This window comes from Puntigrus tetrazona, chromosome 15 (genome assembly GCF_018831695.1).
Source record: "Puntigrus tetrazona isolate hp1 chromosome 15, ASM1883169v1, whole genome shotgun sequence".
Taxonomy (NCBI): Eukaryota; Metazoa; Chordata; class Actinopteri; order Cypriniformes; family Cyprinidae; genus Puntigrus; species Puntigrus tetrazona.
This window is the reverse complement of record NC_056713.1, coordinates 9,588,183-9,606,980: the sequence shown is the minus strand read 5'-3', so window position 1 is coordinate 9,606,980 and position 18,798 is coordinate 9,588,183. Positions and strand designations below refer to the sequence as shown.

Here is an 18,798-nt window from a genome sequence, read left to right as displayed (position 1 = left end):
TTATTTCTCATATAGTTTTGTTGTTACATCTCATAGAGGGGAAATTTCTCACAATTGCAAATTCATCCCACACACATTCATTTCACAAATGTGCCATTATTTCTTGCAATTGCTAATTTTTCATCATTTTCACTGTTTCTCACATTTGTGAGGACCATAATTGTTACACATTTTCAGAATCGTCCCTCAAATTTCTACACATTTCTGATTTATACCTCGGTGACTTTCTTGAAATTGCAGCTTTACACCTCACAGACGCAACAGAATATATTCGACAGTTGTGACCTTCTCACATTATGCAACTGCAAATTTATTTCTCCTTGGACTTACATTTGCATAAGCATAATCGTCGCTTCACTACTTGTAAACGCACTTATATGCATATCTCGCAACTTTCATACATTTCTTCATCTCTCAAAGCTGTGAATTTATCACCATGTTCCCTTTTTTTATATATTTGTCACATAATTGTCATATTTTTTGTAAGGGGTCAGTTTAGATATAACTGTTTTTTGGTAAACAAGACTTTATTTTCTATAACCGAGGCTTTGTATCTCACAGACATAGTTGCACATCTCATATTTGCAACTACTGCTTGCTTTATTTCTAATAACTTTCACCTTGTTTTTGCCATTTTGTTCTTGCAACCGGCTTTATACCTCTCAAACATATTTCTTGCAATTGTGGCTTTACATCTCCCAATAAAACATGACTTTATACTTAGAATAAATTTTGGGCCTAAATGTCAGCATCCAGTCCTGCTCTCTTTCCTTAGTTATCTTCCATGCACGCTTTACATTTCATTTGAACAAAGTAAGAAAGAACAGAAAAGCACATTTTTGACTTTTTCTGAACTACAAGTGCAGTAAAGTTTCTGTCTTGACATTTAGAATGGATAATAGCGTATCATCTCCCCCACCCACCTGACTGTGAAGATCACAGGCCCTCCGCAGGCGCGCTCAGGTCGGCCCAACACGGTGACTGTTGTTAGATTGCGAGGGCTTGACCATCATAAATCTAGCATGTCTGTTCGTTTTAAAACACTGCAGTAGCTGAGCACTTAACACCAGCACTTAACTGTTACTCACTCGCCGCTGCCTACCCTTTATTGCAGTGTCCTAGGCGTGATTTACAATAACCGAGTCAAATAATCTTGACCTTGATACAAAACATTGCAGATATGCTTTAATGTGCGCTTGTAATGCAATGATCCTGTGCACGGAGAAGCTGAATCGACAGTAAATGCATGGTGTGTGGTGGTCTGAAAATCACAAAGGTGGGCAAAGACGACCTGTCAAAATTCTCTGCTGCTGTGTGAAAGCAGAGTCACATGGACTTACGCAAAAAACGTGTCGGTTTTTCTCCACGCTTCTCTCATCGCTCTCTCTCTACCCTGACGCCGATGACACAGCCCACCTGTGATTCACACAGACTTTTCAGAAATGTCACATTACCACCATCATCTAGATTTTATTAATAATTTTATACATTTGCTTTTCCGTGTCCCTGATATAGCTGGCTGACAGGCATCACTAAACATTAAAGGTATAGAAGAGCTGTTATAAAAGAGTCATGTGATAAAAGTGCTCCGCATCTCCTTATCCTGTCCCAACTGTTCTTAACTAGAAATGTCTTTAGATATCCAACCTGGTCTCATAAAAATATGCACCTCTGTGTATATCTTACTGCACATTTCGCTGTAATTCCAAATAGAAATGTCGCTAAAACGCCGGTTCAATACATGAACCCTGGCACACTGCTATAGGGACGTATTGCGGCGGTTCAGAAGTAACCATGTTGCTAAAAACGAATGCTCTGTCATTGCATGTCTGTGCAATTAGATGTGGGAATGAACATTTGAAGGACCTCTAATCCTCACGCTCTAATGGCCTAAGAGACGTTTTCCACCTTGCTGATAGTAACGGAAACGACCGGCAACTCTGATACAACCTGCCTTCAGTCACATTTCACACTTAAATCCATACTCCCCATTACTGGAATTACAACAACGGTATTCAGGTAACAGGAGCTCGGATAGATTTGAACGCGTGGATACATTTCAGGAAGCATCCAAGTGTAGCAAAATATATAGAAGCTACTCTAGTGGCGTTCTAACCTCGATTTCAACATCTGAGCATAGCTGTGAGAGGTTTCCAGAGCAAAAGCCAGCTCAGGGAGTCTTTTTATGTAATTGCTTAGAGTACAGATGCATGAAGGAGGCAAAGGAAAATCAATTCCATCTCATTAAATGATCTGCACCGGGCCAAGTGGCCGCTATTCGTCCTGATGGAGATGCCACGCGTTTAGCATCTCATCTCATCAGCTCAGCTAGGCACAACCAACATGTCCAGTTCTGCGAGATTCGACACTATTTGTAGGTAGCTAATCAAATATACGCAAATTTTGGGGTATTCATTACGACGTACTTACGGTGTTCGTGCGGTTTCAGTCCGTCGCAGCAATAAGACACCCTCAAAACGAAGACAAACTCTTTAAATTAAATATTCTGTCAAACTATAATGCTGACAGTGTAAAATATAGCTTGTAAGATATAAAAGTCCGGAAATTTTAAATTGTATTTGCGACAATTTTTTTTTAAATCAAATCCAATATTGTAATAACTTATTTGTGCTAAAAAATGTCAAATCTAATTTGTAATAAAAAAAGGTTATTTAATTGTAATATTTTATTATAATACAATGTAATATTCCTAAATGTTTCTTACTGAAACCGCACTTCTGAAAATTGTAATAATAATTGATTAAAAAAATATTGAAATGCTGACATTTTTCATAATATATTAAATCAATAAAAAGTTTAAGTAACTATTAATAAAATAAAATCTCCTTCTAGGACACATAGTGTAACAGTGCGCACTATAAATGCTAAGGTGGTGGTTTTAAACACCTCTTCAATTGCTTTGATGAAAACACAAGACACATCTGACCTAGTGTTGCCTACTCGATCAGATCCCCGAGACAAACCAGGTTTAAACGTGGCCTGGCATTAGACCTGCAAATGGAGAGCCTAAGAAAGGTGTCAATGGAGTATAATGGTTCCTGGCGAGCCTTCGTGTCGGCTTGAAAGAGCAGCAGAGAGAGCCTGATCTCGTATATATGAGCGTTCAAAGTGGTTAAGGAGCATTCCTCCATTAGACTTTGCAAGCATGTGAGAAGGAGACACCGGCCCGCGTTGAGAGGTGCTAAAAGCTGCAGTCAAGTGCAGATGTGAAACGGCCTCTGCTTTTGATGTTCACTCGAAACGTCTCCTGCTTTCTCCCACTTGTTTCACTGTCACTTCCTTTGTTTGCATCTCTCTTTCTCCCTCCTACATAACCACGCATGCATATGCACACGCTGGCGCGCAACCATCAAAAAATGGCATGAATGGCAAACAGAGCTCCTCCGACAGGCTGCTTTTGCAGTTTAATTACAGACGGCAAGTCTAATTTTAGCTTCCTCGGTAAAGGGCAGATGTTTGCAGAACGTTCATCCATGAGAAGGCAAATGTTTTGAGGCGACGCTGCGATGCCACAGATTCCCGGAGAACGCAAGCGCCTCGGATACGCTGACAGTTTTATTAAAAGAGACGCTGTCCATACACACCAAAGCCCTTTGAAGAGCCTCGGCGATCTCCCTTTTTAACACTGTCAAAGGGCAACTATCAGGATCGGGTAGGACGGGCCACGAGGAAGGCTTTGACGGGGTCAGAGGAAGCGGACTCTAAAAATAACGGAAGATATTAAAGAAGTGTCACACTAATCCCAGATACTGAGAGGACGGATAACCAGCACATCTGATGGATGACTCAGTTTTCTGGTAATCCTAAGATTTGAGACACTAGAAGACTGCGGTTCTCCCGGGGATAAAATTAGGGAGTCTTAAAGGAATAATTCACCCACGAATGAAAATTCATTTAGTCATGAACGCGTTTGAGTTTCTTGTTTTCGTGAAACACAAAAAGGCAATTTTTTCTTAGTTCTAGTCAAAGTAATGATGGTAAATGAGGCTTTCGAGTTCTAAAAAAGAACTATAAAAGCGGTTCGTATGACTAATGCACTGTATTTAAAGAGACAGTTCACTTAAAAATGATGTGTGACTTACTTTCTTCTTTGAGTACAATAAAATTGAGCGGGGTCCGAATCAACATGGGACACCATTTAACTTTAATGCGTTTTTCCCCCAACAAAAATATCTACTTTTATGCGTCACAGAAAAAAAATGAAGAAATAAAAAGAAATAAATTATTGTAAAAACTATAAAAGTGCTGAATGATGAACAGCTGTTTCAACATTTTTTTCTGTATTATTTACATGCTTTTTTACTGTAACCTACTAACCTATGCTAGCCTTTTGAATTAGCTTATATTTTAGTTTTTCTTCATTCCCATTCATTTTAGTAATTTAGTACTTAGCACTTATTTAAATGAGTGTCCAAGGCAACATTTCTAATTTTAATATATTTCTAATATTTCTAAGTGCTGACAAAAGACTGATCTCATTCAAAATGAAAACCTTTAGTGTACATAATATTTGTCTGTGTGTTTGTGTGTGCTATGCATATGTATTATGTATATATAAATGCACACAATTACATATGAAAAATAGTTATAAGATATAAATTAAATGAATATAAATGTAAATAATGTATACACAATACACACAAACATTATGTAAATAAAAACATTTATTTTGAATGTGATTAATCATTTCAGAGCACTAATTTATATGATTAATTAAATTTTTTTATAATTTTAATATTAACTGTAATAAAACTCTTCTTGGCAGGCCGATTGATTTGCGATTTGTGAATGAATCATTCTTTCGAGTCGGATCTTTTCAATGAGTCAACTGTGTGACCATGTGGAATTATAAATGTACAGTAATTTTGCATCAAAACGCACCATTTGTATAGTAAAAGCCCCACTTGCTTTCATTTCTTGTACAGTACAGTCATTTACAGTACAGTTATAGTTAGTGCCAAATTTATCACGGCATCCATTCTGACTAAAGTCTGTAGAATTGAGGTTGAAGTGGGCGGCCGTGCATTTTAAAGCTGTCAAGCTTTCATTGTATTAGAAGGCGAAGCCTGATGAAGCCCTGAACGTGATAAATGCTTCAGTACAAAGCGTTTAATTCACAAAAATGACATTTAGGGCACATTCTCATCACATCTGTCGCTTCCGAGGGACTGATTAAAGTTTAAAACTGACATAATGCAGGCGACAAAGACAAAGCCGGTCTGAATTAAAAAGCTCCTTAACAGTTTGAAAGGATTGCGAGTTCAATGATGTGGAAATTAGCAGGGAAAGTATAAGCATAAAGGACCGCGGGATTAGCCGTTTCTTGGCTTATCTTCCAGCTGCGAGCCCTTCTTGCCCTTCTCAGTCGGTGGGAAGGCGAGATGTTAAAAAAAGGTCTGGGTTTTGAGAAGGCTACGGGGCGAGCTGGAAGAGAGTAAGCTCTCCGCTCATTCCGAGATGAATGCATAATTCATTAAAATGAGGAGATCTAAGAACAAGCTGATAATGTCTGTTGGATAATCTCGCAACAGCTTGATGAATTCAATCTTCTGAGGGTTTATTTTGGAGGAAAAGTAAGTTGGAGAGCCTTTGAGCGAGTTCGGAGCCCTGGATGTAAGATGTGAAGCTTACGGGCAGCTCGAAATGTTCACCACTTTGTTGTTGGGTCCAAAAGATAAAGGCGCTAATGCAATTGGAGATATGATCTTATAAAGAGACACAAGCATATGAGAGAGCGCATATCAAATGATCTGCATGTTTATTCCCGATCGATTCCTTTTAGCCTACATAGACTCGGAGAGGCACTAAAATGGCGTGTGTAGCATAAGTAATGCAATTCGACACGGTTTCTGGTATCTCGCTAGCGCCTCACACCCTAGGCTGGCAACTGTACTGAACGTAACACAAAACAAACTGGACTTGGGGAGACCAAACGTGCCCCACTACCTCGGGCTTCGCTAGAGGCAAATTAGCAGCGTGCTAATCCTTAGCGCCGGTCGGGACGAGGATGGGCGGATTACCTTCCTCAATGTCATGCGCTGTTCTGCCATGACAGCAGGTGGAACGGGCAGATAATCCAGGTCAACAAATACTTATCGGGCAGAGATGTCTGTCATTAGCCTGCAGCGGACGGACTAACCAGAGCCCAACTGTGACTGGTCAATATGGCAAAACATATTTGCATAATGACCACTAAACTGTTTCACTGCCCGCTGTCTCAGACTATGGATTCCCTACATAGCTGCACTAGTTACAGGTCTCGCATTTCCCTCGTTTTTTTTTTTGCATAATATAATCATTTAAACTACTTCTGCTTCACGTGGTTGTTTATTTATTTGTATAAATATTTATTTATGGTCACACTTTATTTTAAGCTCCAATTCTGGCTATTAACCAACCATTAAGTACGATTTTGCTTCAAATTCCTGATTTGCTTATTGTTAAGTAAATAAATAATTAAATAAATATGTGAAAAATGGTCAGGCTAATAAGCAACTAGTCAATAGTGAGAGTACTGATTATAAATAAATAAATAAATAAGGTAAAATATTTGTTTATGGACATAAACAAAAGTGTTACCTTATTTATTTGTTTATTTGGATATCAGTTGGATTAATTAATTAATTTATTTATTTACTGAATCCATTTTTTAAAATTCAAAAATATCAACTTATTTGTTCATGTGTTTATTTATTTGAATAAAAAAAAATATTTACTTAAAAACACACACTTATTCGTTTATTTCAATAATAATTTATTGATTTTAGTATTCATTTATGTACCCCAATGTGTTAATTCATCGATTTATTTCATTCATTTAATCCATTATTATTTATTAAAAATATTCATTTTAAAAATATATATACATAAATATATTTAACATCACCATCATCATCTTTTCATAATGATGCATTTTCCCCATACACCGAATGCAAAAAACAAAACAAAACAAAAACACCCCACACAGCTGCCTTGTCATGCAGTGAGTGCATGTTTTGTTCAAGCATCAACACAAAAGCTTCTCAGTGAGTCCAACAGTACCGCACCACACTAAAGACGGCTTGAATAAACTCTAAATTAAGTTCTCAAGCGAGGCCAGAACGTGACACAGCGCAGTGAGAGACGGTGTACACCACCAGGTGCCGAAAGAATCAACTAAAGTGAGCGCTGTATAGGAGGCTTGATTTAGCTCCACTCCATAGGCGCTCCAGGGAGAAACTCCACCACACCCCAATAGCACAGTTCCACCATCTAATTATACCATCTATTTCCTTGTGCGCCCAAGAAACGTCCAGAAAGAGTGGGCGAGAATATCTCAGCGCTGCAGACACGGACAGCGGCGTGCCGCATCACGCTTTATATTGCAGTTGAGTCAGCGCAGTAAAAGTAACTGTGGGTGAAACTAAAAGATTTTACCCTCGTTATCAGCCGTCTGAGTCACCGCGTGCCCGTGAAAACAAACTACGCACCTTATACGCCATGAGTCACCTCCAGCGTCCCGAGACAACACCTCTCCGCCTGTCTCCCGTTCCCGACTTCAAAAACTTTTAAAACCAACGTTAAACCCAGTGACTCCCTATGTAGGAGGATTATGTAATTATAATGTGATTTCTCCTCTTTCGGTTCATTGATTAGAGGGAGACAGTCAGCGCCTCATCACTGATTCTCTGCGCGTGTGTACGCCGCACGCCATTGGCTAAGCCCACAACTTCAGTGGCCATGGTAACGGGGTGAAGGTGAGGCTCTTTATGCCGGAGAGAGAGGTGTGTGTGTGTGTGTGTGTGAGCGGTGGGTCTGTTAGGAAGCTGGATGTGCACTCATGTAGCTGATAAGAACATGCTAGAACTCCTGTGCTCGCCATCAGCCCACAGCGAGCCAAACACAATCTCTCTCTCTCTCTCTCTCTCTCTCTCTCTCTCTCTCTCTCTCTCTCTCTCTCTTATAGGCTCTGCGCTCCTATGAATGATGGGGTGCGCTTTTTACATGTACCAAAATGTGACCCCTTAATTTTTGTGCATGGATCATGCATTCTAAAATAAGTAAAAAAAAAAAACTACATTTTCTATATCATACATATTATGATATCTACAGTACTTAATAAAAAGCCGTTTTTAAAATCGACATACTCATATTTTAAGTCGTTAATACATGTAAATGAAAACCGTGTTTTTTGCACCCAGATATCTGTGTTTATTTTTAAGCAGCAGTCAGCCGGATGATTTTTTTTTTTGCATCATCCAGCAGAATTTTGACAGCTACAAGGCTTTTGTCAAAACTCTTTTTTGTTAAAAAGCATTTCTAGTGCATATAGGCAAACCCATTTTACTTAAAAATGTAAAAAAAAGGGGGAAAAATTTTAACGCATTTTGCCATTTTGTTAAAATCTCCTAAGTAATATTTATTGAAAGTAGTTTTGTTTTAAAACGCTATTTCCAATCTTTTTAACGTATTCAAAATGTCAACTTAAGTTATTAAGATATATCAAAATATATAAATGAGAAACTAAGACAATAAATATAGTTATTATTATTTTCATTATTATTATAATTATTGTCAAGAAAAGGATTTCACAGAAAAGGCACATAACTAAATAAAAATTAAATAAAAAAATTAATAAATACTACAGATAGTAGACAGACAGATAGATCGATAAAAAAATTGGTAAAACAAAAATAATAATAGTTATAATGGATTGATGAAAATAATTAAATAAAATAAAAAAGCAGACTTAAGGGCATGGAGCAATTGGCAGCAAATGAATTCAAACAGGAAGCCCTTTAACATCTCTCTCATCTCCAGAGGAAGGAACGATCCACGCGCCTGACCTTCAAGACGAGGAAGTGGCTTTCTCAGTCCTCTTTCATGGGATCAGTGTCACTTCTGAGCCGAGCTGGGACGTGGGAGCGTGAGATTGTGTTGCACTGACACGTTTGAGAGTAAGCCAGGCGGGCTGGATGAGGGTAACGTGCCATGTTGGAACTGAAAGAGCGTCTTTGAGCCGCTACACAGAGCGGATCCGCGCAGGGTGAAGCAGGAAGGAAACCACCACAGTGCTTCTTTCACAAAAAGGAACCGATGGCTGTGACCTTCAATCCGGCCGGCCTCCGGAATCGACAGTCAATGACGGCCAATGAGTGTACGCTTTAACCCGAAGAGCTCAACCGCTCTGCCAACACCTGTTGAGCTCTATAAGAGAGCCTTTCACTGAGACAGGTGCCTTCCTCCTTCCTCAAGATCTGGCCACCCCAGCTGCTCCCTTCCCCGGCGGATTCTTCAAATGCCTGCCTGTCAGCTACACAACAGATAGCATTCTCACACCAGCGCTCCCTCAGCTGTCTGAGACCCCTCCCCGACCCCCTTCACGGCCCATGCAAACGCACAGGGCTTTGATTGAACCGTGCTCCGTGTTGGATGGAGGCGAGATGAGGCACGGTGGAGTTACGGCGAGATGAAAAACACACAAGCTGCGTGTGCCGACCGGGACGGGGATTGGGATTTAGAGGTTTACATTACCACAGCGATCGGCTGAGAGAAATTAATTGCATCTAGATGCTCCAAACGACCTTCGGCTGCTTGTTACGGGGATGTTTCGCAAAAGCAACGAATTTATTCATGTGTGAAGTGTCTACGCTAAAATGAGCAATTCATCAGAAAATAGCTTTGAGAACCTGAAACGAAGTACAGAAAGTAGAAATCAACACAGTGCGACTGCTTAAAACCTAGATTGCTTTAACCACACTAATTTGAGTTTGTGCTGGTTTGACGGACAACATAATACTTTACAATAAGGTTTATTTGGTTAACAGCATTAGTTAACGTGAACTAATAATGAGCAATACTTCTACAGCATCTCAGGTAAAGTCATTTTAGCATTTAATAATGCATTTTAAAAATCAAGTTGAATGTAGTCAAGTTTAATTAATAAATACAGTAATAAATGTACCGTTTACTGTTTGTTCATGTTAGTTAATGCATTAACTAATGTTAACAAATGACACCTTATTGCAAAGTATTACCGTTTTTGTGAAGTCAAACATGATCGTGGTGTTATTTTAGTATTATTTATAGTCAACAAATATTATCACAATCAAATTAGCAATTTATCTCAAAAAAGCATTGTAAATCTGAAGCAAAGTGCACAATAAACTGCTGGAATAATTTTTTCATTATTGAGAGACCTGCTGATGAAAAAAATGGCAAAAACCAGCCTTAGATAGTTTGCTGGTCTTATTTGGTTTGAGCTGGTCTTCGCCGGTTTAAACCGACAGCTCACCCAAGAACCAAAATCATTTAATGTTTCAACTCTTTTTGTCCACACGACTGAAGTCAAAGTTTAGTATTTTTATTTTTATTGATAAATGCTATAACATAAGATAATAAAGTATCTATAAAGGATGTATTTCTATTTAGCTTTAGTGTATTATTAGGCCTATTTTAGCCGTGGTCAATTTATTACTTTAATCCGAACTTGCAAAGACAACACTTTTGAAAATGAGCCTATTTTCAAAAAAAAAAGTGTTGTGTTCCTTCAAGCGTAAAATGATTAAGATGTTTTTTTTTTCAGCACATAGTTATGAGGTTGCCGAGGAGTTCTGGATGCCTTCGGTGCATTTCTACGCGGTTTCTAGGGAGTTCTGGGTGGTTGCAAGTCAAAAGAACCCACGGCTGAATGTCTACGATACTCTAGATATAAAGTCAATGTAAATCAACAACATTTTTTATCACCTGCCAGACAAAAATCAGAAACGTGCCTCAACTCAACATGCAGCACAATCTAAAGCATCAAAGCGCACAGTGTGGGACTGTGTTTTGATACCTAGTCCTAGTTTGATACCCAGCAATATCAATACTGCCGTTTATCTTCGCAGATTCATTATTGTTTGATTCCTGCCAGCTGATGTGTGTCTGACAGGTCTGGGTTAAAGCGACCTGGCCTCAGCATGCAAGGAGAGAGTGACAATGCGCTACGCTGCATAGCTGAAATAGCTCCCTGCGAGCGGCTCTCTGCACCCGGGGGGAGTAAAGTTATGATTATATGATTTCACTTTAAATACAAACACGCCCAGGCAAGTCCCGGATCCCCGCGAACCCCACCGAGCATCCGAGGCCGTCAAGCACCGCGGTTTTTCACAAAAGAATGCTGTCTGCGCGCTCGCAGACGATGGACATCTGAATAGGGCAGAAAACCCAGTCAGGAATGTTAAGAGCCCGTCCACTTTTTCTGTCGCCCTCATTGAACAAGTCCTTTAGGTCCTAATAACACCCTCTACGACGATAATTAACACAGAAGCCTCACGGCGCTTCGAACCGGAGAAGCGCTGGTGCAGAACATTTCAACGAAATGCAAGCTTCTCCGTAGCGGCCTCATCTGAACACGAGCTCGCAGCTGTTAGGAACGGATGGAGAACTTTAAGTCCACAACGTCCCGTTCGCAGCTGGACCAAACACCCCCTCTCCGTGACATCGCTCGGCCAGTATCTGATCTCAGCTTTTCAGACTTCTTCAGCGGAGAAAGCAGCAAACTAAACTCGGTTGACGTCAAATGTGCACTTCGCGTAATGCGTGTTTTCCTCATCTGCTGAATTGATTTGAATCTACTTGACAGGGCTAATGAGCATTCCCGGTTGTTGTTGTTTTTTTCTCTCAGTTGAAGTTGGAGAAACATATTTATGGATTAGGACCGAGAAGCACCCGAGGCGTTTTCATTTGTTGGACTGCAGTCTAAAAGCTTAGCACTCATTGGGATTTCTGAAGCAGCAACTTGCCTGACACAGTTTATTTCAGGAAGACAAATCAATATTACGCTGTTGCTAACTTTCTCTCCACTATGTATTGGCAAAAATACAACTATGTGATGTAGTTCAGTTCTTTGGGGCTGGGTAAAAGACATGATGTTATTTAGTGTTCTGTTTATTGAGAAATGTATTAAAACTACAGCGCATAATGACTTAAACACACCCGTTATATAATGAAAATATTTTTATGAATTAAAATTAATTTATGTTTTCTTAGGAGCTTTTAACACGCAGTTAAAATATTAAGATTATACAACAAATAAAAGACTGATTAAAGTAATAAAACTCTTGATAAAAACAATGCTTTTATTAAGTAGTTGGCTACAATCTCATGCGTTCTTTGGAAAAAATAATAAAACCGCTTATTAATATTTGAAAAACTTGTAATAACCATATCAAAGTCACAAGGACCAACATGCAGAGGAAATATAGAAAAAATATTATTTATATTTAAAATATTATTTCTGTTGGGACAATTGTAATATCAAATAATTTGAATCTATATCTGTCTGTCTGTACAAATTTGTGGTATAACTCCCCAAAATTTTACGATATTTATGATTTTCAACTAAAAAAATTTCATTTCTATATTTAAAATATTTTTTAAGTAAAAACAGTCAACATGATACAACTGTAAAGATTTATTAAACATATTAAACTGATAATTAGTTCAAAACAATTTATTACTATTCATTTTAAGAAAAAGAATGTTATCAAAACTGATTCTGGCGCTACTTTTGTCTGCAACGGTCATGTGGTGCAACCAACATGAAAAAAAAGGGGGAAAAAATGACTTTTTACCTTCAAAAAAACTTTTGCAAATAATGATTGCTGTGTATACACATCAAAAATATTTTAGCACTGTCCACTTGATAGTTACCCCACACAAACATTTTCGACTCATTTTGCATTTTAACATTTTATAAACAAAGTTTGCCTCCTCAGATCCCATATGTCACTGACCCAGCTAACAGATGAGCTTGGATCGATGACTTCTAAGGCCAATGGCACCTGTGAGAGGATGTGAGGGTCTTTGATGAGGCTGGACAGGAAGTGAGAGAGGGTGCCCAGTCACTATTCATCTGCTTCAATGGCATGAATCCTGAGGAGGGACCGTCATACCCGGCCTGGCTTCCTCTCAACACCGGGCACCGATGCTTCCTCTAAATCTCTCTTTCCTCAGAGAACTGCTCACTATCTGTGACAGGCCAAAGGGGCTCCTTTCTGTATCTCAATGGACAGAGGGCGATTCATTTGAGCTTTAATGTAAAAAAGATGTTGTTCACACAGATGGCCCTGGCTGGAAAGAAGTCAATCTTTCTTTTCCCACTTTGCCTGTCACCAGTTACCCCATTCTCCCCCGGTTAAAGCCATCCTTCCGCTGCAGAGCTTCAGAGTGCACATGTTGCAGACCATCAGCTATCAAGGGAACGCAGGAGGACTTGACTTCAATACAAGACACAGAAGACTCTATTCAGACTTTGCAGGGCAAAAAAAAGACATTCTGTTGGAGAAACTGGGCTGTGAAAACTGAAGCTTCATAGAGAAGTGAAGGTTTTATACTCGATAGTCCACGATAGTCACCTTTTGTACTTTCTTCGGATGAAATCAGCTTCTGACCACTAATTTATTGGATTGACAAACACTTTGTTTCTTTCTCAGAGAAGGCAATCCCAGAAAGCATTGTGAAGAGTACAGTAAGCAAAATCTAGATGGCAAGACCGCTGAGAGAAATTCTGAGAATTTACCAACAAGTAACAAAATCCAATTTTAAAAAGTTAAAATGAAAGTACTTGGGACCTACCTAGTGTGCATTATTAACAGAATATGTACACAAGAAGTTCAGACACTAAGCAAACAAAGCTAAAGCTTGAATAATAGACTACAAAACGGTAACCGCTATCTCACAAAGCACCACATGAAAACATCCAAGAGTTTATTTGACTAGACTCGTCTAACTAGTCCAAACCATTGCTTTATGACATAAAGGGTGCCCTTGTACGTGCTCCGAGATATTAGCCCATATTATGAGAACCTCTTTTGTGTGACGGCGGTGAACTAAAAGCCCTCAGTTCAAGGTTCATCTATTCTGCATTAGCGTCACAGTCACGTGACCCGAGCTGATTGCTGGAGTGATAAAGCCTGAGGTTCGACCCCCAATGACCCTCCCGGCTCTGATTAGGCCTTCCGAGATAACCGCGTTACGCATTCCTCCTTCAGCGAAAACACGCTCCATTTACAACGCAAATAAACCGACACGGGAGCAAAGTCAAAGTCGTTCGGCCTGCGTGGAACAAATACGAGCGGACGGGGGTTTGATTGAGATGATTCAGGGTTGAATCTGAAACCGATTTTTAGGAGGCGGGCCTATAGGTGTGCACGTAGCGTGAGACTCGACCTGAAGTAGCTGGAGGCCCTTTTCTAATAATTGTTAAAACGCAGCAGATGGTGATTCATAGTTGTGCAAGAGCATGGCCCGTGTAAATCCTCGCACATATGGCAATATTTCCCAATGAGACGGCAGGTCTGAACTGATCAGAGGCTGACTGCAACAACGGATGGAATAACTCTGAGTGTGTACTGTACACAACAATTAAGAAGAGAATGCGCGCTTATCACGCAATGTCAACAAAGCACATGCTTATCTTAACGCGCTGGCACGTGAGCTTCTCATTATGATCGTCAACATGATCTCAACAGCTACTTAAAATAAATTTAACAAGTGCTTATTATAACATTTAGATCAGTGGTTCTCGACCTTTTTGACTCTGACCACTGTTCTGTTTTCGTGAGTTATTCTTATTTTATAAAAAAATACCCCAAGTGCTTAATAAAATAATACCAGCGGTGTTTTAAAATCGTTAATTAATTGACCTTGAAATCACATTTTCACAAGATACATCCAAATCACGGTTTGCTCGGTTTTGGCGATCCTTCAAAGAACAAAACAACAATTGAGGGAGCGAATTAAAACACTAAATGTCTTTATTTACTTTTTCAAAGCTTGTTCGAACTATTGAGTCTTGGAAATTTGCTAAGGCCCCTGGCGGGCCCCGGAACCCCTGGTTTGGAGCCACAGATCTACTTCTTAACGCTGTGAAAGAATCAAGTTTCGACGCAAATCCCTTTCGAATCAATGAAGACTCAAGCACTGAATTTTTGAAAGGATGCTTCTGAACTGGATCTTTTCATTGAATCCCATCTGAACGATTCTACAAAGCCAAGGGAAAGACACTTTTGCGAATCCTCCTTAAAAATACTTGCATGATTAAGAGCAAATAAGGGAGCATTTTAAAAAAGCTATTTGCCAGTTGTGTGGGAAGTCTGGTTTATGTAAAACAGGCACAGCAAACTCTAAATAGCCGTCACTTTAACTAGTGTTAAAAAGTCACTCATTAGCCGGTGACAAAAGTTGGTAAAGAAAAAGTTACTTATAAAGATTGGCTTTCTTCCCAGTGACACGCTAATGACCCGATGATTCATAAGCATTGTCTGCTTTCATGTAGTCTTCAACGGCACGTCTTTTATTTGTATTATCTCAAAGCGACTTTACGAATACAAAACCGAGCAAAGCTTCACGTTCTAGAATCCTTCTCCCATGTAGGCGTGAGAAGAAAGAGGTTCACTGAGAATAGAACAAACATAAACACACAGCGCCCAAGGCAAAGTGCATCACGCGCTTCCTCTTTCCTCCCTCCGTCCAAAAAAACGTACACGATAATTCAGCGTTCCTCCGAGAGACTGCGGTGGACGTAGCATTCACAAACCCAGTGACCTTTCGTCTTTCGGCAGAGCATCAGCACGAGTCCTGTTTATATTCCACAACATGCAGCCAGGAAAGAAACAAAACCTGTTTGGATATGTGGGGGAAAACAGATAAGATCTTTGCCCTATCAGCGGCTCACGTCGAGCTTTAGTTGCTCTTGTTCCCGTGTTGAATTGATCATGCATATTCAAAAAAATAAAATAAAATCAATTCGCGCTCTCGTGTTCCTTGCTGTGTCCGGATATCAGTGTTGGCATGATACAGCAATCTGCCAATGTTCTGAATATAAATATATAGAGATATTATATGAGCATGCAGCATTTAAGAAGGTATAATGCGACCTCTTTGAACTAATGTAATATGCAACATCCTATTCAACCGGCAACCCGCAGGCCAAATCTGACTCATGTGAGCATGCTAGTTAACTTACCTAAAAATATATACCACCGTTCAAATGTATTTTTTTTTTGAAAAATTGATATTTATATTCAGCTAGTACTGACAGTAAAGGCATTTATAACGCTGCCAAAGATTTACATTTCAAAGAATGAAGCATGGTTTTCACAAAAATATCAAGCGGCACGACCGCTTTTAACATTTATAATAATAATAAACGCGCCTCGAACAACAAATCAGCATGTTATAACGATTTCTGAAGGATTAATAATGCCGAAAATTCCGCTTTTCCCCATCACAGGAATAAATTACAACCTAAAATAATTTAAATATTAAAATAAAAATGTGTTCTTTTAAATCGCATTGACATTTCACCATAACAAGCATTTTACTGTATTTTAAATCTAATAAATGCAGCCTCGGTGGGCAAAAGTGACTTTTCAAATTATCCTTGATTTTTTTTTAATGCATGACTAACGCTCTTAAGACTACAACGTCACCCTGACCAGAATGTGCATCTCAGCTGTCAATCGTTCAGCTTGTGTTTACACTGTCATCATGTCCTTCTCCGAGCAGCTCCTCACCCAAACGACCGGACCATACTTGCATTACACGTAATAGCCGGCCACTAATTTTAATACCCGACGGGATTCACTCTTTCGGTTACAAACCAATTTGTGGCCGACATTGCGAATGTATTAGTTTTGAACGTCCTGCTGGATGCGGAGATGCTACTTGAAGAGTTTTTGCATCCTTTTTTTGTTCACATAACTTGCTGTTCGACGTGAGCGTCTCCGTGCATTGCCATGCCGTTCTCGCATGACCTAGCCAACGAATTACAAATAACACAAATTGGTGCTGAGCAAACGATCGCGCCAGTCTTCCAGCACACCGACTCCAATAAAGGATCCGCTTCCTAATCCCACACGAGGCCGTCCCCCTCAAAGAGCCTTGTAGTGCCTCGGGTCAAAATGACAGACAGGGCCAGAGCTGAGAGGCTCTACTGCCTGAATACACACACACACACACACACACACACACACACACACACACACGGGTCTGAAAATATAGTTCTCCCTCATTCATGAAGGCAGACCACAACTGCAAAAAATATTTAGCCCACTCAAAAATATTTACAAGCGCGCTGGCAACCTGTGACCTTACCAGCTATTGATTGAACCTCAGAAAACCGGCTGATGAACGCATTTAGGTCAACTCCGTGATGCCAGATAAGATTTTTGGATTTGAATAAAGCCAGTTAACATGCATTACCATTTCATTTTGACTATTTTTGTCGGTGCACTTTTTGTTAATGACAGCAGTGAGGGTGCATGCCACCGCTGCTTAAGTGTGGTTTTTTATGATTTCGTTAAACTCTCCTTTCTATATTTTCTAAGCAGCACGGTGTTGCATTTCCTTCGCGCGCACATACAGCTGTCAGTGTTGGTCTCCCGACTCTACAGCAACTTCATTTGCAACGTATTTGCATGAGAACATCCCTGCCATCCCATTGGCTGCCAAAACAACTCAAGGCCTGTGGGCAGATATTAAAAAAATATCCATATATCTCAACTGTCTGGCTGTCTTGGGTTGACTGAAGAAACTGTTTGAACGCACTTCGGGGTTTTAAACCTCAGTGCTGCTTGTGTGTATGCTATGTTGTTGTTGTTGTTGTTGCCACGTTTCGTTCCTCGCGCAAACCCCACAGTTATGTGTTTGTCAAATGCGGTCCCTTACCTGAGAAATTCCTGCAGGCAGGTATCGCAGAATCGGTGTCCGCATGTAGAAACTTGGACGGGTTCCCTCATCGCTTTGCTGCACAGAGGACACTGAAAGCGTCTCTTGGGCTTCTCCAGGAACTTGTAGTCAAACCCCGGCATTGCTGGCGTTTACAGTACGCGTCTATGGGAACTGTGGTGCGTTGTCCACCGCTCGCAGAGGCGCGGTGACAGAGTCCTTCGCGAAAGATGATATTCACTTGCCAACGACACACAAGCTCCGTCGGTATTGTTCCGTTTCGGCTCTCTCTTTCGAGCAACACGGCTCGATCCGGCACCGGGGGGACAGCTCAAACCCGGCGGTCCGTCTGCGGCGCGAGGCTGTCAACGCGGCGGTGAGCGGGGGCGAAGAGAAACGCGATGAGAGTCGTTCGCGGCGCCTGTCGAGAATAACACTGACAGCCTGGAGACAAAGCTCGGATCCCATCTGTTTAGGTATATAAAGCCCCACCCACTGTGCGTGAGGGAGGAGCCTGATTTAAATCTCTCTCGGCCCCGCAGACATCGCGCAGGCAAGCTTATTTACAGTTGTGTACAGTAATGCTATCTGCGCATTATAATGTAACCAAGTAAGGGGATTATTAAAAGCCTTTCTGTTAATTATTTTCAGGATTTCAGGAACCTGATGGTCTTAGAAACTTTTTTAACAAAACGTGATAGCCTATATCACACACATATATATATATATATATATATATATATATATATATATATATATATATATATATATATATATGTGTGTGTGTGTGTGTGTGTGTGTGTGTGTGTGTGTGTGTGTGTGTGTGTGTGTGTGTGTGTGTGTGTGTGTGTGTAAAACACAAAAGAAATAAAAAAAAAAAGCTGAAACTGAAACAATGTTTGGCTGGTTTTTGCTGGTCTTTCAGCTGGTTTGCAGACTGGTTGAACACTTTTTTTTTAACTGGTTAGACCAGAAGACCAACTTGGTCCAGCTAAGATCACCCAACCAGCATGGTTTTACCTTTTCTTCCCCTCCCAGCTTGACCAGCAAAAGAAGTGAACAAAGACCCTCTAAACAAAAAGC

General features: G+C 40.1%; 1 protein-coding gene across 2 annotated transcripts in view; it reads right to left on the bottom strand.

The window, feature by feature from the left end:
- The window catches only part of traf4a (tnf receptor-associated factor 4a), a 35,184-nt gene extending 16,992 nt beyond the window's left edge, over positions 1-18,192 (bottom strand). For both annotated transcript variants that reach the window (XR_006252680.1, XM_043259176.1), the window contains exon 1: positions 17,716-18,192. Coding sequence is in view for 1 of the 2 variants with exons in the window: in XM_043259176.1 (XP_043115111.1) it covers positions 17,716-17,858 (143 nt within the window). In the remaining variant the exon portion in view is untranslated. The remainder of the gene's footprint in view (positions 1-17,715) is intronic.
- Between the last annotated feature and the right edge of the window lie 606 nt (positions 18,193-18,798).